This window comes from Hippoglossus stenolepis, chromosome 1 (genome assembly GCF_022539355.2).
Source record: "Hippoglossus stenolepis isolate QCI-W04-F060 chromosome 1, HSTE1.2, whole genome shotgun sequence".
Lineage (NCBI taxonomy): Eukaryota > Metazoa > Chordata > Actinopteri > Pleuronectiformes > Pleuronectidae > Hippoglossus > Hippoglossus stenolepis.
In genome coordinates this window covers 9820921-9843944 of record NC_061483.1, presented here as the reverse complement: position 1 = coordinate 9843944, position 23024 = coordinate 9820921, and the positions used below count along the sequence as shown (strand labels likewise).

The following is a 23024-nucleotide window of genomic DNA, read 5'->3' as shown; positions in this document are numbered from 1 at the left end:
TTGTGGTTATAGACTAGGCAGGGCGAGGGTCTTGACAAGAGCTTCATTGAAATGCATGCAGTAGCTCAGTGGCAACTGCATGGTACTTTTTCATCATCAGTAGGTGAGGCAGCGAGCAAAGGAAAATAATCAGTTGATCTGTAGCAGGAATTATTGCAAAGGAAACCGACAGGCCTGCACTATCAGGGTGTGCTGCAAGACATCTACCTTAAAACACATAAGTGAAAAGTCACATATGTCAACCTTCAAATGCTCCCTGTAAAGAACCTGACATATTTATAAGATCTCAAAGGCTAGAAAAAGTGATTATCTAACACCTTTGCAACATCTGAAGAAAGGCTAATCTTTAAGAGCAATAACAATCAGGGTGAGGCAATAAAATATCTAAGGGGTGTGTCTTTGTGTCATGTCAAGGTCAAGGAAAGTTAGGATAAGGCATAGATAGAGCCAGCCACTGCATCATGGAAACCCGTCAGCGGTTTGTTTCTTGTCATCAGAGAATTACGCATCATGTGCTTATATATACCATTTTCACTGTGCAGTACTAAATAATAATACGGTTCAGTAGAAGTAGATAATATCAATTTCAATGTTTAAATGTTTGCAATTTTCAGAGGAATCAGTAGTTATTATCATATAGTGACCCGTTTCTTTATCCTTGTGCAGTGAAGTAGTCTGTATTTGACATGCTCTCGGTGTAGACTCTAAAATGATTAAAGTATTTTAAATTCTGTTTGCTAATCTAGCATGCTCTGGCAGCCCTTGAGTTTCATTAGTTCCTAACATCTGGCACCCCTCCCGCATCCCAAATGAGAAACTTCAATCACATTCTCTGCCTGAATGTCCTCAGTGTTTGGAGTCGTGTTGTGTAAAAATGATTTGAAAACACTTTCCACAGTTTTTCTTTGCTAGAGAAATTTCAGCACAGATTTATTTCTTACTGCGACCTGTTAACGTCGTTCTTGTCGTTAGCTGTTTGGCGTCTCAAAGACGGGGAGCAGAGCAGATGTGTGTGGTATCACAGCAGTGCGGCCAGAGCCCCTTCAAAGTTAGCACACATCACAGAGCAGATCTCTACATGCATGATTCAGAGCCACAGCAAAACTGTGGCAGTGTGGACACAAATGACTGTGTCCAAATATCTCAGTATTAAGTGATGTCTGTGTTCTGTGATGCAACAAGCAAGCTTTCCCTAGCTTCTTGTTTTCCCTATGAAGTCAAGTGCAAACCAGGATTGTGTGTCCCCTCACGATTGAGATGCTGATAGAAAGTGTATACAAATATGATTCTGGTAGCAGCAGTTTTTCATAGCATTTCTTACAATATTTTTCTACTTACAATTGTGTTACCTCTTTTTAGACACATTAATTGACTAAACTGAAGCTCCACATGTTTCTCCTCCATGTTTCAGTGTCCTTAAGTTTATATTTTTCAGTTTTCAGCCTTCCGTGTTGTATATTTTTAAATAGTTCCTTTCTTAAACATGCCTATGGAATAGTTTTAAGCAATCTCACGGTTATCTCTTTTGGTTTTGTTTCTTTTTGGCTCTTATCATGAAATTTTATTCACCTTTTATTTATTTAAAGTGCATTAATTGTCTTTAATTTATAAATAAACTTTACTTTAAATCTGTGTCTTGTGCAAAAAGTGATTAAAAGTTCTAGTATGACTTGTGTGAAAATGACCGGTCTTCCAAAATGTGGATGGGATACACTAATTACACCACACCATCAACAGACACAAAAGCAGCGTCGCAAAGTTCGACTGAGGGCTATCGTCTCAGAAAGACATGAAGAATCAGCAAGGGAGAGAGCATTACAAAATATGGTACCCAAAATGATCATCCCGTTCCCTGGAAACAAAAACAGTCATAAATCAAAGAGAAAAATGAGGTGCCTTATCTGGCTAACTTCACAGCTAAGGTAGCTCGACTTCTAACGGGGTCTCAGGAGAATGCCTCCAAGGTTCCCAAGCAGTGTAGCATAGTGTTAGACTCCGCTAAAGTGGTTATGAACCAGAAATAAAACAATTTACTTTAAAATATTGTCCTGTGTATTGCAAGTTAAAAGACTACAGGAGGGCTCTCTAGGGACAGAGACTGGGGCTGGAACAAAGTGGGACATCTGAAATAAAAATAGTGGAATTCAACATGCGCCCTAAATGATGTCGCTCAGACAACAAAAACAATGCTTGCTAAAATTAAGCAGCAAGTACATGGGTTTGTACAGGTTTGGCTAGACATGAGAAACACCTCTCATAGAAATGATTCCTCTATGAGAGTGCCCATTTAAACTTAGCATTTGTAAAAGGTAGAATTTATGGCTGATTTGTTGTATTGGATAACGATAGATTTTACTGGTGTTCTTAAAAAATGTCCATTAAGTGTATAATTTTATAATAAGAAAGAAGAAAAGGAAGAAGAAATAAGGAGAAAAAAGAGAAAGAGAAGAACAAAAGGAAGAAAAGCATTTGTGATCGATTTAATGAACTGTGAATCTTTGTACAAAGTACATGGGCGGTAGGTGTATGAGAGACGGGAGGAGCATCCAAGGTTGATTAAAATTGTTGGGGTAAGGAAGAGGAATGCCAAACTTCTTCCTATTGTATGGCTAAACTGAATAAAATAAATCCAGGGCCTTAAACCTGAAGGTCAGTTTTAATATAATATCAAAAACCAATTTCCACTTGTTTGTCAGATCCATTTATCAAATCCATTTACCACAATTACATCCTGTAGCCTTGCCGGTCCTGTGGGCTAGTACCATGGCCTCTTCACACAAAAAAAGGGAGGCAGAGCTGGAATAGCTGAGTTGGGTAAAGTATACAGGGGTCAGAAGCAAGTGTCACAGGCTAACATGCTGGAGCTGCAGGAAGTACCAAATTACCTCCAAGTCTGTCTGCTCAGCCAGAAGGAACCTGATGAGGGGGCATATAAGTCTGTCAGCCTATATGAGCAGAATGCAACTACCTGATTTTGGATGGAGGAAATGAGTAAGAGTTGCTGCTAAAAACAGTGCCAAGAAAGTGATAGGGATCAGCATCCAAAAACAGTGGCAGACAAAATGCCTTCACTGCCAAATCAGTCCCACAACTCAGGGCTGTAATGGTGCTATTAGATTGCATGGGGTTACCGCTGCCAGGCCACTGTTACCAGCCAAGGCAGGTTTATAGTCGGGCCAAACTGCGTCATTTTACATGAGCCTCACTGTCCATTTTATTAGGGCTGCCCCCATCCAAATAGTGTCCTAATTGACTTGAGGTCATTGGTTGTCACATGTTAATGAAATAAATTGAATTGTTTAAATATATCTATTTTTAGTTCTGTGGCTTATTCATCATTTAAACCAAAATTAAACATTTCAGTCAATTATATTTTGGCAATTCCCCCAAAAAAACTCACTGTTTACTATAAATTGATCAAATATACACAACAGCCAATGACAACATCTCCAATCTGACTGGCTGACAAGTAACCATTATATATTTATACTAACCAGTATAGTAGAGAAAGAAAGCAGAGTCTGTCTGTGATGATGCGTATTTGCTCTCGGAAGGAGCTCAATAATATAATGCAGCGATCAAAGCAATACTTTTCTCAATGGCTGTATTTTGAATTGCATTTCAGTCTAGAAAATAGTTCTTATACATGTGTTTAAACATGTATTTCACGGTCAGAATTTTTAATTCCTGCCACCAGACTAGAGTTCAGCTTTAAAACTGGCCCCTCATATGCCAAAAAGTCAGGGACCACTGCCTCTGGTTCAAAAGAAAGAAGACCAAACAGCAAACAAAAAAGATCAGGGGTGAAGTACAAGACGAGGAGATGATGCAAGACCACAGCCATCCTCAATCCGCCACGAACAAAATGACAAAACTAGAAACGCATTGTGTAGAGTGTAGAGAGGCGTTGAGACTTCATTTTACACAAACTTTATATCCATTGAGCTTAGGTTTTTCTTTAAAGTGGCACTGGCAGGAGTAAGTGATAATGTGAAACTAAATTGCTCATCCCCAACCTCAGACAGAGAGAGCCCAAAGCAACAATTTAAATCTAAGAGAGGGAGACAACCAAAACAAGACTGTCATGGATCAGTCCGTCAGCGTGGCAGCACCAAAGGAACACCCCATCCCCCCAGTGACAGAGTCTTACTTTGTACTGTTACTTTGATTAAGCACTGAAACACAAAATTAGCCGTCCAATTCATTATTCATGTTTGCCTTCCATAGATAGCGTAAGGTGCTGTGCCTTGGTGTTTTTGTGGAGCACCTTAAGCCAACTGGATGTAAATAGGCATTTAGACAACATGATGTGCTGGATTGATCTCTAACTAAACAGCCATTTAGTTACAACTAGTTGTGACTTGTGCCGTCAAAATGACACTCATATATTCCTGTGCATAGGAAGACAAACCAATAGAACAGGAGATATCTATAGTTGAGGCAAATGCGTTTCTAGGTAAACATTTATTTTAAAAGATCTACACATTGTGGTGTATGACGGTCAATATGTGGCTGTTTGAGGCCTTTCTTTTTTAAGCACATATTATTTGACCTCAGGTTACCGGAGATGGAAAGGTATTCTCACTGTAGTTTACATCGCTCAAAGTTATGAAGGCCCCATTCTAAGCAAATGAAAACAAAGATTCTTGTTTCATGTGATTATACACAAATTAAAAACTAATTATAAATATTATATTTAAGTTCTTCCAAAAGATCCCTTTAAATGCTGCACACTAGTCCTGTACAGATTGGTTCAGGTGGGAGAAGGAGAAAATACATTTTAGGAACACCTCAACTTAAAATGCATTGCAGTAGAATCCCATCTCGTCTTATACGGTAAAACAAAACTGGTGCTTGTTGTTGGGCTATTGGATTGGATTTAATTAGATTGATTAGAAGTTGAGGACAATGTGCCCAGACACATTATACACTAGTTGATATTACTAGCCTGTAAATAATAGGGGAGAATATATAATGGCATGCAGAGTTCTGAAAGCCCTTTTCATTTTTCTTACAGACAACTAAAGCAGCTGACAGATGGAGCTACAGCTTTAATGTGCATTACACTCTCCTGGTTAAACAATCAGCACCGACAATGAGAAACTTTCTGTGTCGTCAACCACACAGGACTGTGCATTAAGTCAACTCTCAAGAGGCACTGCAGGAAGAAGCAACTCGTCAACAATCTTAAAAGCCTGTTTCTCTGCTGCTTACGTGAATTCAATAAATCAATGAGGGTTTGATTCCTGATTATGCATTTTCTATTTGCTAAAACTATGATACACACCTTTACCTAGAAAGTCTTCACAGCTACAAACTCCAACCTTATCAGTATGGGAGCTGCAGCTCTGCTCATTTTGCATCTCTATACCATCTTAATGTTGTTTGAATGGTTTCATGTCATTACATTAAGGCAATATGAGCATTAAACGTATTTTGATGAAGTAATACAAGTGAAACATAAGATATACCATCTTGAAAATAAGTGATTATTCACGGAAACAAGTACAAAAGAGACAACTGCAAGGACACCTGTGCTAAAGACACAGAGTCCTTTTGTATCGTGATAATCCTGTACTGTACCTGACAGGGTTGCTGGTAAGGGAGACACGCAAAGAGTCTAGACAGGCAAACAGGCGTTCGTCCATCACCCCTGACTTCAGCTCTCCCAGAAATTCCTGAGGAGACACTTGATGGCTGCTTCTCAATGTGCCCTGAAAGACGGAGAGGAAGAATAAATCTCTTTAGTGGAGCCATGGATATGTGATCCAATAACACAAGGTCAGGAACTGTTAACAGTCAATAAACTGATTCCACTAAAATTTGACATTTATGGGAAAATACATTTAAAAATAAATAAAGTTGTTGTATGAAGTCACAGTTTAACATTATTGTTACTTGATCCTGAGCACTTTCAACCAAATTCTATAAGTAAGGCTAGGTTTTACATTGAAAATTAGTTTTTCATATTCACACATCTGTTGGAAAATCGTTAATAACTATTAGATGAAATGAGGTTTTAAGTAAACTCCAAAGACTAATTGCCACACTAGAGCATATGTGGTTCAAATTGCCATTGACAGCTATTCCCTCAAAGTGTGAAAAGTGCGGCATCTACAAGCGCTGTACGAATCATGTGTAAAAAGGTGAATCTGACATGTAGTGTAAAGAAAAGTATGTACAAAAGCGATATATGAATGAAGTCTAGTCCATTTACTAGAAGAAAGTAGAACCTGCACAAGCCATATAATTGAATGCAAAATTGCCTACTTCTGTTTCTGTACCTTTAAAGGATGAATCAACAGTTTCTTATGGAAGCTAATGGTGTGTGCTTTTCCATTTCTTGTCTGGTCAGTTGAATTAACCACAAGTGGATCAAGGTCAAAGATGAACATCAGAAATCAGGCTCTGAATGCTTATATTCAAAAAACTTGAGAGGTAATTAAGAGGTGTAGAGTAGATTCATGAGGAAAAAGATTCAATGAAAAAAAGTAATGCACTTTAACGCAATGCACTATGTGGCAGCTGTATTCATATTTAGACATAACATAATTCAAATTATCCTCAACGTAATGGATTTTTCATTTTATGAATTATATTACATCAAACAAATCTCATCACAAGGGTGTAAGAGACATCCCTGACCTGCATCATTCAGCTTTTAAAGGGTCAGAATAAGGACAAATAACCTGAAACCTTTCTCTCCCTCTGCCTTCTCATCAGCCAACAATCATTTGATTCAAGAAGCAGAAACAACAGATTTATTTTTCCCAAAACAGACCAACTATTAGCATGTCAAAGAAATGGATGACCAGCTATGGGTCAAAGGGACAAATGGGCGAATAGGATTAAGACCTTCGTTCTTCATTTTAGAGTTCAATCAACTCCAACGGGATTTCTTTTGATTAACATTTGACTACTACTTCTCTCGAAGGAGGAAACATTACAGAAGTATAATTATCACCATGGTGTAAAAGCTTCCTCACACCATGAACTCTCACTGGAACACACATCTAAACACTGCGATCCTCCCCCTTTCACTTCTCTTCTTCAATTAATAAAAAGAGATATATTTCGTAAACTACAGCTGCTTTCAATCTTAACTACAAACCTGCTTTTACCTCTTCCATTCCTTCTTTAAAGTCTGAAATCATACATGTTCAACTAATAATACTGACTGGTTAGTTCATATTATTTCTCAGCTGTTTTTAGTTTTTTTTGCACGATTCTCAGATTTTAGGTAAGTTGAAATATGTATTGTGAGGCTTGCTCTTGGAGACTTTTTCTCTCCCCAATACTTTTCAGGTTTCTATATCGTTTATTTATGGGACCTGGTGGAAAGGGTGAGTTTTTTGTGTAAATTCCAATTTAAGCAATTTTAAAGGTTCATAAAGGATTATAGCCTCCAGCTAAAACAAAGGAAGAAGATTGGGAATGCATATGCCCGGCCTTTCGAGAATAAAACAGACAGATCCGTTGGGTAAATCGCCTTCGGCACTCGGAATAGTTGTTTGTCAATCTGCACAACCTTTAGGCACATCTCCTCTATTTTGTAAGCTGAGTCAAAAAAAGATAAATCAAAAGATTAGAACTTTTCAATTATTATAATGGCTATGTTTTAAAGTTTTGTGCTGTTTGGCCAACATCAATCCCTTCAAGCGAAAGTTAAGTCATCGTAATTGCATTATTTTGCATCAGCCCACAAGAGACAGACAGCCATTACTTCTGAGGGCCTGCTGAGAAATCAACAGCAGCGCCAATGGATAGTCTGAGCTTCCAAACACTGAAACACTGCAGAGACATTGACAGATTTCCAAGCGCTGAATAGCTGGGAGAAATGATAGCGCCAGTTGCCCCGTAACTACACATCGTCTCCAGGAAAACAACCCCAGTCTATCGGGAGGAATGTTCCAGCACCAACCACCGCAGGTTCTGACCGGTCAACCTCAAGCCACACGATGACTCACAATAGCCAAGTTACTTTCTACCCGTGACTGGGTTGATGTCAAGATAAATGATTTAAATCTTTAGATTTCATTCATAGACAGCTTGGCATGTGATAGTTTGTATAACCATACAATACACCAGCTAAATATATGTACACTATACTAGAATTGCTACTTCTGCTACTGTTATTTAAACAGTTCGTTTGACAACCATGCATCATTGATTAGCATAGTAATTTTCATCCTTTGTTTGAAATAATATAGAAATTATTGTCTTTCATTTGTCTGTTTGACACTGTGTCATCCCTGGGATCCATTGAACTGGAAATCACGGATTCTTATATGAGATTAATGAATTTAATCAAAGTGTCTAAATCTGCTCCAATAGTAGCTGGTGTGTTAAGATCTGCCATAAAGCCAACAGGGTAAAACAACCACCTGCAACTGCTCGCGCAAGCGTGTTATGGTTGATGAGATATTGTCAAATTTAACATCAAACTAAAATGAATCTTTGCACATCAACTGTTCTCTCATCAAATCCCCAACGAGCACATCAGTGAAGTCCCGTCTATTCATTCACACTGATTTCTACTTATCTTTCAAATCACTGTGTGGGAAAATGATGGTAATGGAGCAGCTTATTTCCCCCTATCTCAGTCAGTCTTTTCACTGAGATCTCTGTTTTTCTCTTCCCAACGGGACAGTGAAATCGAGCAGGACCACAATGCCTCAGTGTTTACTTCAACATGCCATGTTTACTTTCTACAATGTGCATTTACCTTGTTTGACTTGGTTTTGGGACATTGAGGTCCTCTCTCATGTTTTCTTCTACTAGCTCATTAAAGGTCTTTCAGGTGTACCTCTTATTGCACATGCAACCAAAAATCTGTGATGCGCGACCAAAAAATGTCCTTGGTGGCAGCACTGCACCTCACATTTAGCTGGTCCGTCTCTGTATTTTAGCGAATTGGGTAATTTCCTCATCTCATGTCTTCTGCAGAGTTTACACTCACACACACACACACACACAGGCCTAAGGCTGGCCCCGCCTCCACTCATTCACACACTGACTTATGTAGTCGTTGGGGATTTGATGAGAGTACAGTTGATGTGCAAAGATTCATTTTAGTTCGATGTTAAATTTGACAATATCTCATCAACCATAACCAGTTGCGCGAGCAGTTAAAGGTGGTTGTTTTACCCTGTTGGCTTCATGGCAGAATTTAAGGATACAGCAGCTACTATTGGAGCAGATTTAGACACTTTGATCATTCACACACTGACACATGGACAGTGAAGCTGTGAGAGGTGGTGAATGAGGCGGTAAATGTCGAACAGTGGCGACAAAAAGTGTGAATACAGGGTTTCTTCAACGGACTGCCAATAGAAAACGATTAGTGCTGCTGCTTGAGGATTAGAGCAGAATAGTGGTTCATTTGTGCCGTGTCAGAGTCTCTGTCTGAGTGTCCTCCCTCCACACTCCTGCTGACCTGCGCTCACTTTTACACTTTAACAATAAATTCCAAAATGGATCACAAGTTATTATGACCTGAACAGTGCTGAAGTTTACTTTAAGTTTGTTTGATTCGCTCCAGAGTTTATGAGACACGTTTATAAACACATTGAAAGAAAGTCCAACATTTATTGAATATTGAATATCTATATTGAATCAAATCCAAAAATTTAAATCAATCGAGAATTGAAACGATTTGGGAAATCAGCGGCCAAAAGGCGCAGTGAAAATGTTTGGTTGCACCTAAATTATGTGCTGGTGTGCCATCTTTACAAACAAGAGCATTTTGGGAATAAAAAGGTTGAGCCTTGTTTTCAAAGACCAATTATTTCATCTCAATTTTCAGTCCAATAGACTTAATAACTAAGACTGAAGAGAGACATTCTGAAATTCTTTCTAGGCCTTTTAAAGCCAACAATAACAGATGACAAATCAACAGGGGGGTCTCCAAGAGGTAGAATAGTTATTTCAAGACTACCTCTGCCAAACAATACACAGGCAAAGGTCAGCAATTACTTTGTGAAACAAAAGACACTTGTTTCTCTACAAAGCTATCTGCCAAACTCATGAGCCCAAGCCATACTTGATTACGTCAGCAAGGGACATACATCAATTCAGGACCAAGTATAAAAGGTTAATTGGCAAAACAGTCTTGTGGTTGAGGACGGTGTGTCAATAAATTGGTGGAATTGAGCCTTTTGGTGAGATGGAAACTATACCTGCCCAGCCAAAAGGAATTAAACTAGAATGGTACTGAGATGATTGCATACCTCCGCCAATGCCCAACAGGCCCCTTATGAAACCACATTTGAATTTGCTAGATCCAGACTTTTATTTGATCTGCAACAAATTGCACACAGTCATAGATATCAGTCCCCTAAATATGCCACCCTTTTGCCAATATTCCCATTGTTCCACCAAGTTTCGTGGAAATCCATTCTGTAGTTTTTGTGTAATCCTGCTGACAAACAAACAAACCAACCAACAGAGCAAAAAATAACGTCCCTGGCAGAGGCAATAATCAACTGGGAAAATACCTGTCATCTTACCATACTTGTGCAAATACAGCACAACATAGTATACCATAACCTTGATCACATGACAGCCTGGACATTCTCAGAAAATAATGGTTCTGGTTTTACCATGCCATGGTCTTGAGTGATTTAAGAATTGAAAGTAAAATGAGATCCAGTGCATCTTATACCCACTATCACAACATATCAACTGAGTACTTATGACATGAGAAAGATACCTTATATCAGTAACCTTATTTTCACAACTTCCCTCACTAAATACTTAGTTTACCACGTTTCATGTAGTTTCTGATAAAACTGCTGTTTTGAAGGACTTAAATCTGCTGCCTTTTGGCCAGTGGCCGCTTAAATTTTTATCATGCAGGTAAACAAATGCAGGCATAAACAGGCTGGTCCCCATGGTGACTAGAGATGGAAAGCCTAAGGCAACTTTGGAGGGATTTCTGATTATAGCAAACATAATAAATGCTACATTTATTTGCAAGACGTTGTGCCAACCTTACAACCTAACATGTAACTGAGAATCTTGAATTTGTTTTGCAATGCAACCTGCTGTTGCTCTCTCTCTCTCCTTGTCTCTCCCAAACACATAGGGCTGAGCAAATTGACTTCAAATCAATATCATGATTATTTCAAACCTTTTCCATGATTATGATTAATGAACGATTATTTTATGCCCAGTCCTACAAACACATTCACAGACTAGTCTGTAATAATTGGAGTGGTTGTCAAGGGCACCAGGAAAGATCCTGCAGCATCAGGGGACCATCAAAAGCTTCCATAAAATGTTCAATGTCCTCAGCAGACATGCATTTAACTACTTCAGCCTGACCAATATAGATTTTGGGGAGCCAATGGTGGTACTGATATTAGCGAGTAAAAGAATTCTGATACTGATATATCAGCCAATATTCACATATATAAAAACAAACAATTGGCGATGATTCCTATGATGTTGTTATCAAACCCATGAGACAAAGAAATGTAATTTGAGGCTTGACATTTGACATTTTACAGATTAACCTTATAAATAACGATGGATGAAGAGAAAACACAAATACAATCAAACACATAGAACTTGAATTAAGAAAATGAACATGTTTTTTTGATGTGAAACATGTTTTCATAACAGTGCATATCAACAAAAACCAGTATGTCTGTGAAAGCCTCATTTTGGCCCATTTTTATCATCAACCGGATAAATCGGTGGAGCTTTGTGCATTTTTACAAATATGTCCCAGTCCAAGTGTAAATACATCTGGTAGAGACAGCGACAGCAAAACAAATAAGATTACACTGGCTTGTTACCCAACATACCCCGTTTTTGAGACTGAATTATTGAATTCAATCCCTCCTCCGTCTCTGTAAGGCCAGGTCTCATGTGGAACATAATTTTTAATGAAATCATACATCATTCTTAATATGTGCCCAGAGTATAGTGTTCAATAACATGCATTCAAAAACTCACTGTTTTAGATGCAGTAAAAATATACTGGATGACCATTTCTCTCTTTGTGTTGAGGTCCTTTTCTCTCAGGGGAGTCTTTTTTTCCTCATTCAAGTTCATGTCCTCCTGGAGAAAAAAAAACACAAAGAGACACAATGAATTTATTTGAAATGTTAATCTGCATCATTCTTATTTATAAGAAAATAAATAATGGATGGGATTACACATAAAAACAATTTTAAAAATACCACACAATTCCTTTCACATTGCATTTAGTTTACGTGACATATTTGAGGGTTCTACACGACAAGTTGAAAATGTTGATGACAATGTTCGATGACAAAGCAACAAACCATCATCTTTTCAAACAGAGCCAAGATCTCTTTTTCCGAGGTGATCTTTGATGACATTTCCTCAAACGGATGTGAGGTGGATGCTGAGGTGGACGATGAGGAAATAGACCAGTCATTGGGATTGTGTTTCGGGTGTGATAAGGGTGGCCGCTCCTTCTTACTGCCCGGGATCCGAATACTGGCAAATCTGTCCAGCTGTAGAAACAACAGAAAAAATCTGATTACAAAAAGGGACAACTCCGCAACAGTTTTTAGTGTCAAGGTGATGTAAATGAAAGTTGTGTTATATTATGAGCATATCTACATGATTAATACTAAGAAGAGAGTAGATGAAACAATTAGCCTCTTAATTGGTTAGAAAAAGTGTGAGCTGTGAACAAAGCACATACAGAGAACATCTGTTTCACACATGTTGAACTAAAGCACTGTCTAGAGAGGAAGTAGAGCCAAGACATGAGTTAGTGAGAAGAGCAGTCTGTGCTCTGTCATGTGGATGATTCCAATGTCTGGCAATGAAGACCAGTTTCACTGCCACTCAAGACAAGAGACAGGCATGTTAGATGACTGTGATGTTAGATGTTACAAAGACAACCAGGAGAAGAGAAAGCACACAAACTGCCCAAATCTTACCACATCATCTGTGATGTTTCTAAAGGGTAAATGCTACAGGTGGGGAACAGAACAAAAAAAAGAATCAGGCTTTATACAGAATCTGCATTAGAAAATAATAAGAACATGTTTTAGCATTGCAGGAGGACAGGACAGCAAAAACATTGGGTTTATTTCAAAATTTAACTAAATAAATCATTTTTCCTGACCACACTGGCCCTCTATAACAAATATGACCACCTTTAATCTAAATCAACCACCAACAGTCATACCTTGTGGCAATAACTCAACCACAGAGCTAAAAATTCTCATGTCAAAGCTCAACATTCCCTACAGAAAGAAAAGTGGTGCAGTTTTATTCACCAAAGTTTTCATGTCTAACCCATGGGTCATGTTAGTCAAAATCAACAACAGTAGACATTTAAACAAAAAAATATCTGCCTGAAGTTGCTTCTCTGACAAGTCCTGTCTGCAAAATATATGAAGTATCCACTTGAGCAGTGGAAGAGATTGGCATTTGTCTGCTTGGGTTCTTGTAAGTTTTGTCTGCTGCTTTTTCTGCAACAGAAGGTTTTTTGGTAATTTAGTTTGTTTGTGTTGCTTTGTAGTGTTCTAGGCAGGTTGCCATCTGTACTTCAAACTTGTGTCATAGAGTCACAAAAGCCAAAGGAATAATCCTAATGAGGAATGGGGAGTCAGTGTGTGAACAGAAAATATCACATTTCTGAATGTTGTCAAAATGAAATGCTGAATTGAACCAAACACCAAAACTACATAAGGTGAATCCCAACAACTAGACAATAAAACCACAAGCAACGATTTCCAGGTTCAAGCCTTTCTGTGCTCAACAGAAGGAAACAGCTCAATCAGATTAAATTAGAGTCACAAATGACAGCAAGTGTTTGAAGCCTCACAAAAGCTGAGCAATCCAGCTTGTTTCTTACTGTTAAAGTTTTTGCACACAAAGCTAATTTTACACATAATCTACCCAAATGACATTGCTCCCATTATTAATTAATGTATATCCACTCATTTCCAATTTTGGACCTAAACTAAAAACACACTGAATAATCAATGATGTATTGTACGACAGACTGCAAACAATATTAAATATATACACTTTACAATATACATGTTCAACAGCATATCTCAGCAACAACATTCACATAATGCAAGAGCACAACAATGTTGAAGCAGAGGGCCATGGAAACTCTGCAACAGGACAGCGTGTACACAACAAAAGCTGCACAATAGATGACCACGGTGAGACTGTTCAGCTAGACATTAGTTTGTCTGAATGAAAAAAAATCCTTTGTTATACAAATTAAAATATGTCCAGCAGCTGTTAGAATTATTCACAACAGATGATGTTCAAATCAATAATACTCAAATGTAGTAGAGATCACACAATTAACCAATGAGTTGATCAACAAAGGCGCGATGGGCCTCTTCCACCATCCTCTGACATTTTATGACAAAACAACCAACAGGAAAATATTTGGCAGATTAATCAATAATGAAAAATCTTTAGCTCCAGGAGTTAATTGTTATTTGGATTCTGTACATAAGGAAACAGAAACATGTCAAGGTCATCTTTCGATATTCATTCCCCGTCATGATTTAAACTGCAGACAAGGGCAAGGCTTCATCTGGACTCAAATGACTATCGTGGCTAAAGGGCTGAAGATTACATCGGACAGTGTGCTGGTTGGATAAAAAAATACACGACATGTTAACTTAAAAACAATCAAACATCAAATACAATTGTGGCTAACTTAAAGAAAGCTATAAGGCCATTCAGGTTAACAAACAATACCTTAGTGCTTAGTATGTTTTCCACGATCTCACTCTTGCAAATGTTTGTTTTTAAATTGACGGAATAGGACGGTCAAATAACAGCAATTTGTAAATGTCAGTGAATACATTTCACTTTCCCGCTATCAACCTGTTCATTTAATTAAACTCTGATAACGTCTTTTTCAATTAAATGAGACAAGTCACCCACCACTAGTAGAGAAAACACCAATTTGTAAAACACAGCACATGCCATCCACAACAGAAAATAGAGGTAGAGAGGTAGAAAGCGGTAAATGCAGAAAAGGAATGCCTCATGGAGGTTGTGGGAACCAAGACAGCAATCCACAGACATCAGAATTTCGAAAGCTTTATCGCTTAGTCTTAACTTTTATTAACTACACTGCCAAGGCTTCTTTTTTTTTTTTTACTTTTTAGGATTTAAGGCTATTGCAAACCCCCAGAAGGGCTACAAACACTTATCAGGAGGGAAATCACTTCACCAATGAATGGAACAATGATACTGCACAATATTAAGTACAAGCCCATTTTTAAACTCTGGACTTTACTCCCAACTAGATTTGTGTGTATCACACTGGCTTCAACTTCAAAAAATTATTTGGGCCCTTTTTTTTAGATTTTAGGTTAATAAAGTCAATAAGGTGTCTCACTTATGTTCAATTTACATTTGCCTATTTGAGCATTAAAATTCTGCAATATTACCCATTAAAACTAAAAACTCCACTATAAAAATTTGTGATATAGAACCAAAAAATATTAAACACCCATTAGATTAATGAGACCATAAAACCCATTTCAAATCCTAAATTGGCAACCAACTGATTTTGGATATGACAATGAACAGTACTTTTATACTCTACTTAAAGGAACATTAAAACACTGCATCTACTCCTCTTTTATCAGTTTACAATACTCTGGTAAATCTTCTCTCTATAAATTATAGTGAGTCATGACAGTTAATAAAATGAATCAGTGTTGGAAACAACAACAGTTATTTGTAATAACATTATATATGTTTCACAGACAAAAAGGATCAGGGACAGAGAAGCATCAGGAGTAAGCTATCACAGGCACTACATGACGACGTGTGTGTATCTGTTCGAGAGAAGAAGTAACAAGATGTTCTTTGGTTGTGTACTTCTAACAGCCAAACAAAACAAAAGACAGAAATTCAAGACAACATGGCCTCCGTGTACTTGGCTGCTTTTTGGTTAGTATATTAAAAGGAGACAGAGGACATAACACATCTGTCAACCTGAGTGAAAATGTGCACTTCTACTCAAGATAATGATGCTTTGCTTCAGTCTTGTTGACAAAAAAATGTGCTGCCAAGAGAAAGTCAACAGCATGAAAAGCAATCCCAGTGTTTTTTGGAACAAACAAAACGCTTCCTTTTCACAGTAAAAGCTTTCATCTCAGCTAGCCATACAGATGGTGTAGATTAGAGTAGATTGGAGTAGATTCGTTAGGTTTTTAATAGATTAGAAGTTCAACAAAAAAAAGTTAAATGAAGGTTCCCCTTGCTAGATGTATTCCAAGGTTTTCAGCTACATCTCACAGTGATCATCAACCGATGACTTACTCTCAGTTACCATGGTGATAACTCTCATCACAGTCATCACAGTAAAGAGATAATGGGGTGTATCCAAAGACCTCATGGTTCCCATAATGTCAAAGTCTGATTTCTGGACAGGGGGATCATTTGCTGGAAGTCACACTCGGCTCTATCTGCCCTTGTTCCCTGCCTCTCTGTCAATTGTCAACAATATATTTTCCAAAAAGAGATAAAAGCTGCTCATAAATGGGCTGTTCAAGGATGTCTTTGCCAACCTATGGCCTCCATCTACACCAAAGACCTTGAATATGACAGGGGTTACGATCTCCCCAACATAAAAATCACCTGTTAAAAAGTTCAACACTCAGGTCATATGATGACAACTGAGCCACATGACAACTGCGTACGTTTCATCCCCAGATCAAAACCATAAGCTCTCATTAAAATCTCAAGAAAATGATTCAGCTTTACAAAAATACTTTTGCCAAATAAAATTTACAATGTCAAAACAGAATTTTCATGCTCAAGGTTGGAAGTTGTTCTGAATATTCCTTTATATCCACTTCTTTGTAAATTGTCTGATAACAAGGGACTTGGTTAGGTTAACAGAATGCCACTTTTCAAAATGATCTCAAGGGCTATCAACAGCCTCAGGGAGGTTAGGATTCCCTACCAGTCAGTCAAACCTGAACAAGCCTTTCACATTAAATTCCACTAACATTAATTTACCACTAGATGACCTGAATGACTGACAATGAAATATGGTTGTAAAATTATCTCCCTGTCCAAATGGCTTAATCTATTCTTTTCTATACTCAGCAAAATGATTTATTTACTAAAACAATATGTCAGCATTCCTATTAACATTGTTGTGTGCCTTAATGTTGAATCCATGAAACCACATTAAATAAATGGTTATTACAAAAGTTGTGTGACAGGTTGCCAAGAAGCCAGGGTCCAGTGAGAGAACATACAACCACCACTACTGCAGTCAGGCAGAAATTATGAAAAATGCTTCACAAGTTAAAACACAGACTACAGTGACTCCTTTACTGTTCTTCCATTTGTCCTATCAACAGTTAAAGCCCCAAAGCTTGTCATTTTCATCCACTCTATATACAGTGTGCATATGTCTGCATTACCCCCTTAAGACAGAACACTCATCTTCATAGACAGGGGTTTCTATTAAATATTAGACATTTAGTTAAAAGCTCATCTGTGTGAGTGGGAAACAACAGGGTGGATAGAAAATATAAAACATTCCTGCACAGATCTTGGCTACAACTGAAGACTAGAATATCTGAATGGAGGCGACAGGGAATTAACTTGTGGTAGCACCCTCATAAGAATGAGGTCAATTGCTGGTTGAGCGTGCATTAAGTAGATCTGTCATACACAAGTCTCCGGGGCTGAAGGGGGGGGGTACGACTGTGATGTTAGAAGAATAAATTCTGGCCTTGAAAATGTGACCCCTACATGAGAGCTGTATCCATGGTCTAGTTTTGTTCAAGTAGTATCATCTCTCTAAACCTCCCAGAAGAATACAGCAGACAAATGTCAACACAGACTGGTCTTGGTTTGTAGTAGTAGGGAGCACCTGGATTAGTGTACGGGCTAAACCCTGTGCTAATTTTAACCTTCCCACATGCAAAGCAAAGTCGACAAACATCCAAGGTCGCTGCTCACAAAGAAAACTGACACTACTAAAGATTTTACAGCTGATAAGCTTTCTTAACTACCAGGATCGTGCCACAGAGGCATCTTCTCTGCAACATATGTCAAATATGTCACACAGGCAGAAACGTCACCACCCCTGGTCCAATGATCTAGTTTGAAGGCATGATGAAGATATGATGTAAGCAATTAAAAATAAAGTAAAATAATCCCAGATCACAAAAGACGTGTATATATATATATGTGTGTGTAAATATGGAAAAAGTCAAGATTCTTGCAGCCGTACTTTCCTTATAGGGGTTTGAACATTCCTGTGTGTACACATACTTCAAATACCTGTATTGGCAATATCTCCATTTGCACATACTTCTTTACAATATCTCCATTTGCACATACTTCTTTACAGTATCTCCATTTGCACTGACTTCTTTACAGTATCTCCATTTGCACTGACTTCTTTACAGTAGCTCCATTTGCACATAGTTCTTTACAGTAACAGCTTTGTACTTGTTCTGGTGGCTGGACATTCATCTCACTGCAGTTAACTTGTTCTTGACCTATTTTGACCTTTTGTTAATGTTGTGCTCTTGTATTTGACTGTTCTGTGCATCAGTTATCTGAGGTTTTCATGTCATACTTACAAACTTGGGTTTGCGGTCTCCGTCATCGTAGTAGGACCCGTGGTGGGACGAGACCTTCTTCTTCTGAGATTTGCTGTCAAACCTCTGAGTGTAACTGTCCATGCTGCTAACCCTAATGTCTCGTGTCCCTCGTTGGCTAGTGTCTGTAACGTTAGCACACACAGCCTCGAACACACACGGAGGGCGACACACAGAGAAGTCACTTGTAACGTTACCACTCGTGTCCCGAACCAGAAGATTCCATATGTCCTCCACCTCCCGACAGCCCGAGTAGCTAGCTAGCAGCGGTGCTAAAGTATCATTCACCGGTGGCTTTACTTAGCGCTAATCCAATTTACGGACTGTCACGTAACGCTGGAGTTTCCGCTAACGGAGGGAAAGCGCCGGGTAAAACACAACGGCTCCCTGCTATTGACAAATATGATTCTGTTAGTGAAATAAGGTGAAATAACCGTAACATGCAGGAAGGGAGTCGTCAGCCAGGAAACATTAATGTGGCAGATCAGTTTTTGACAGACCCGCGCATTGAGCGCGTCAGCGCCGCTTGTTCAATCTAGCCAATAGCATTCGCCGTGGCACAACAGATCGTTCCTCATTGGTTCAGTCTTTTGTGTTTACAGTTGAAACGGCATTTCATTTGCCGGGTCGAGCTGTCAATCAGCGAGGCTTCTTGTTAGGGCTGGTCGTTTTACTTAAAGAAAGAAGGAAAGAAAGATACAGACAGACACAGACAGACAGACAGAAGGACAAGACAGACAGACAGACAGACAGACAGACAGACAGACAGACAGACAGACAGACAGACAGACAGACAGACAGACAGACAGACAAGACAGACAGACAGACAGACAAACAGACAGACAGACAGACCTTTATATATATAGAGAGAGAGAGAGAGAGAGAGAGCGATAGATAGATAGATAGATAGATAGATAGATAGATAGATAGATAGATAGATAGATAGATAGATAGATATAATTCCATTCGATTCAATTTCATTTGTATAGCGCCAAATCATAATATACATAATCTCAAGGCACTTTACATAGAAGGTCAAGACCTTAAAACTGTATAGAGAAACCCAACAGTTCCCTCAATGAGCAGCACTTTGGCGACTGTGGAGAGAAAAAACTCCCTCATTAACTGGAAAAACCTCCAGAACCAGACTCAGTGTGAGTGGCCATCTGCCTCGACCGGTTAGGGTGAGCAAGGAAAAATGGGGAGGAGAGGAGAGATGTGTGGAAAAGAGGGGAGAGAAGAGAGAGAGATAGGGGGGAAGGGGAAGAGAGCGGAAAGAGAGACTATAAAGGTCAACCCACACCGGAAAATTGTTTTTTGTGTTACATTGGTAGCAAGGCAATTTTGTGTGAGTCATAAAAGGCAAAGCAAAGCACATTTAAACAACGAGGCAATTCGAAGCGCTTTTTATAAAATATAAAGAGCATCCATTAAATGGATAAAAGCAACATAAGACAATATAAAAAAACTTTTAAAAAGGAATTTAAATAATAATGAATAAACTAAATAAAAGAGTAAAAGCAACAGTGCAGTGTGAGAAATTAGTGATTATTTGATTTCATAAGAAGTAGTGGACAGTAGTCTTCAGAAAGTGATTTTAAACAACTAAGAGTTGCAGTAGTCCTACCATGAGCACTTTATTTTGTTAAATTTCAATCATATTTGAAATCTGGATGAGAAAAAAAATCATCAGTGACTGGCTCACCCCTTTGGCAAACAGATACATTTCTACATATTATATAAAATGCTTTGCCCTAATCGTCATTCCACCCTCTAATATTACTCTGTCTTCATGTACAGGGTTTATATACACTTTAAAAGGCTTGGAGTAGCACATGAGCTGATGCTGCCTTTTTTTTAATCAGGCTTTTATACTGAAAGTCCGAAATACTGCTGGGTGTCAGCTTTGTTTGGCAATTTGAAAGTGAGCCTAAAGCTACAGCAAAATCCCAAATACCTTGTCTGACGCAAACAGCTGATGTGATGCAACAAACAGAAACTTGTGTGAGATCCCTCTCATGTGTTCTCAAAACATAATTTGCTCCCCAAAGATGTGGAGTATCAGAGGATGTTGTTCAATGTAAACAGTATGAAACATTTGTGTCCCCCCTGTCTGTGAAACTCGTGAATTATAGGAGGGTATACTCTCTGGTTTATTAACAGCGGAGTGAATGATATCAGAGACCGCTCTTGTTGGATGATGTCTGAAAGCTCTTAGATAGTTGTCGTTGTAATTTAGCAATCATGCTTGATCCTGTGTTCTGAGGATGATAAAGTTTAGGAAGCTAATGATGGAAATAAGTTAAGAAGCCACGACAGGTACTAACCTTTCCACTGGCTTTGTGCTTCCAGACAGATTTAAGGACGTCAATCCTTCTTAAAACCTCAGCACTGGAGTCCAGTGACACGTGTAGCCTTTAGAACTGTTACAACTTTAACCCCATCGGTCGCAAATTTGATAGACAATATTTCGAGTACATAGTCTGGACAATGGCAATCAGACAGCAAATATCAATCGTTACATTCCAAGCATCAATTGTTTACATGTGGAGCCTGATTCAGAATAATTCTACTATCAGTATGTCAAGCTGTAAAAATGCAACAGTTAAACTAACAAATTGATGGAGATCTGCATAACCAGGCCTTGAATGCGAAAGATGAGTACTAACTTAACACGCACATTGAATTAAAAATGCATTTTAAAGCAAAACTTGAAGCCAAAGTCATCAGCGAAACCTTCAGCTATGAAATCAAATTTGACTCTCTTTGACTCTAACCTCTTGAAATCTTGTTATCTTCAAAAAACCTTTAGTTCTCGAGTCCCTGAAAGGCTGTCCACATGGCTGCCAGCAGTGTGTTCACACTCTTTATCTAGCCAAACACAAGCCTCGCTGTTGCTTCCTAATCCTCTCACACAATGAGAGATCTACCCTTCCAAATCGGGGAAAGAATTGCCACAGGGATATACATTTAGAAACCCCGGCCAAATAATAGCAATTCAAAACGGTTTTGTATTGACAATGACATTGATCTCTGCTTTTTAAAGAGACCATCGGCAGAAAGATAAAAGCCATCTAGTGAGTTTGAATGTTTCTTCCACTCATATTGTGTGTGATTTATTTGCTTTGTCATATATAGCATGAACGAATAAAACACTAACAATTCAGAAGGATAGAGTAGTGGTTGTTAAATTGAGCCTCAATAATAAAAAGACACATTTTTCTAAGTAAAGCACTTGTCTTGATGTTACTCTATTTATAAAGTCTGGGTTATGTGGAACTGAATTGAACAGCAATGTCTGATGTACTTAATCTCAATTCTATCACAACAATGTCATTTCACTGCGGTTGTGCCAGAATCAACATATTTTCACCATATATCAAACTCCAGCATGGTATGCAATTAATTAAATATTGCAGGTGGTCAATTTATTTTATAAAACGACCAGTAGTCATTGAAGAAATTATCCAGAATGAATGTACAACATGTTTTGGCTTCAGAACTCTTCTCATAGCCGACTCATGAGACAAGGGATCCCAATTTAACTTAAAGGCTCTGACTCAGTGAGAGAGATGTTAACCTCACAACGAAGCTTTACTACTGGACGGGTCCTTCTCAACTGATCAAGCTTCTGGGTAAGAGCTGCTATAAATCTTTTGAAACATGTATATGGCTAGAATGTGGTGTTTCATTATTTCAGTGTGCATATACTGCCATCTCCTGGTATCAATTTAAACCACCGTCACTGCATTTGAAGCCTGTATATTTTTCTCCCTGATAACAAAAGCGACACATATCATTCTCTAACACTGTCATTTGTCCCTCACAAATAAACTTACATGACAGACGTTCTTCTATAAATACGTGAGCATTCTGCTTTCCAAAAATAGAAAGATATAAATTGAAATCATACAATTTGATAAAACATTATATCACCTTGATTCAGTGTGTGGAAATTCAGACACAATTTGCATCATATAGCACAATTTCAATTGAAAAAAAAAAAACTCGATACAGCAAAGTTCAGTGGATCAAATTTTTAAAACGAAAGGTAAGAAGTTTTCCAATTTCGATTTTTAATGCTTTACATTATTCTCAGTTGTATGTAAGTCACAGGGGAATTTGATTTGATATGATTTATTTGTTTATTTGACAGGGACAATGCTCATTAATCAACAGCAAAATTAAGTAAATAAGCCAGAATTAGCTCAACAGGCTAATTCAGATACTGCATTTAAAACCTACACACACATCTCTAACTATATGTGCAAATCCATACACTGCTTAAAGTGAATACAAAATTATGTAACTTGGATATACTGCATGTTAAATAAACTCTGTAGTTTTACACCCACTGCACCAGACTGCTAGTCACACAGATATGAAAATAAATGGAGAAGAAAACAGTCTAACGGCACA

The 23024-nt window shown here is 38.2% G+C and overlaps 1 protein-coding gene across 6 annotated transcripts in view; it reads right to left on the bottom strand.

The window, feature by feature from the left end:
• Positions 1-19093, bottom strand: part of LOC118109663 (protein diaphanous homolog 3) — a 153198-nt gene extending 134105 nt beyond the window's left edge. For 4 of the 6 annotated variants that reach the window (XM_035156956.2, XM_035156984.2, XM_035156965.2 and 1 more), the window contains exons 1-5: positions 18588-19093; positions 12924-12956; positions 12294-12488; positions 11962-12066; positions 5584-5714 (exon numbers count right to left, since the gene is read on the bottom strand). In XM_035156956.2, coding sequence (XP_035012847.1) covers positions 5584-5714; positions 11962-12066; positions 12294-12488; positions 12924-12956; positions 18588-18689 — 566 coding nt within the window. In that variant the 5' untranslated portion in view covers positions 18690-19093. The remainder of the gene's footprint in view (positions 1-5583; positions 5715-11961; positions 12067-12293; positions 12489-12923; positions 12957-18587) is intronic. The other 2 variants (XM_035156975.2, XM_035156992.2) reach the window with 1 other exon arrangement.
• Positions 19094-23024: the final 3931 nt, after the last annotated feature.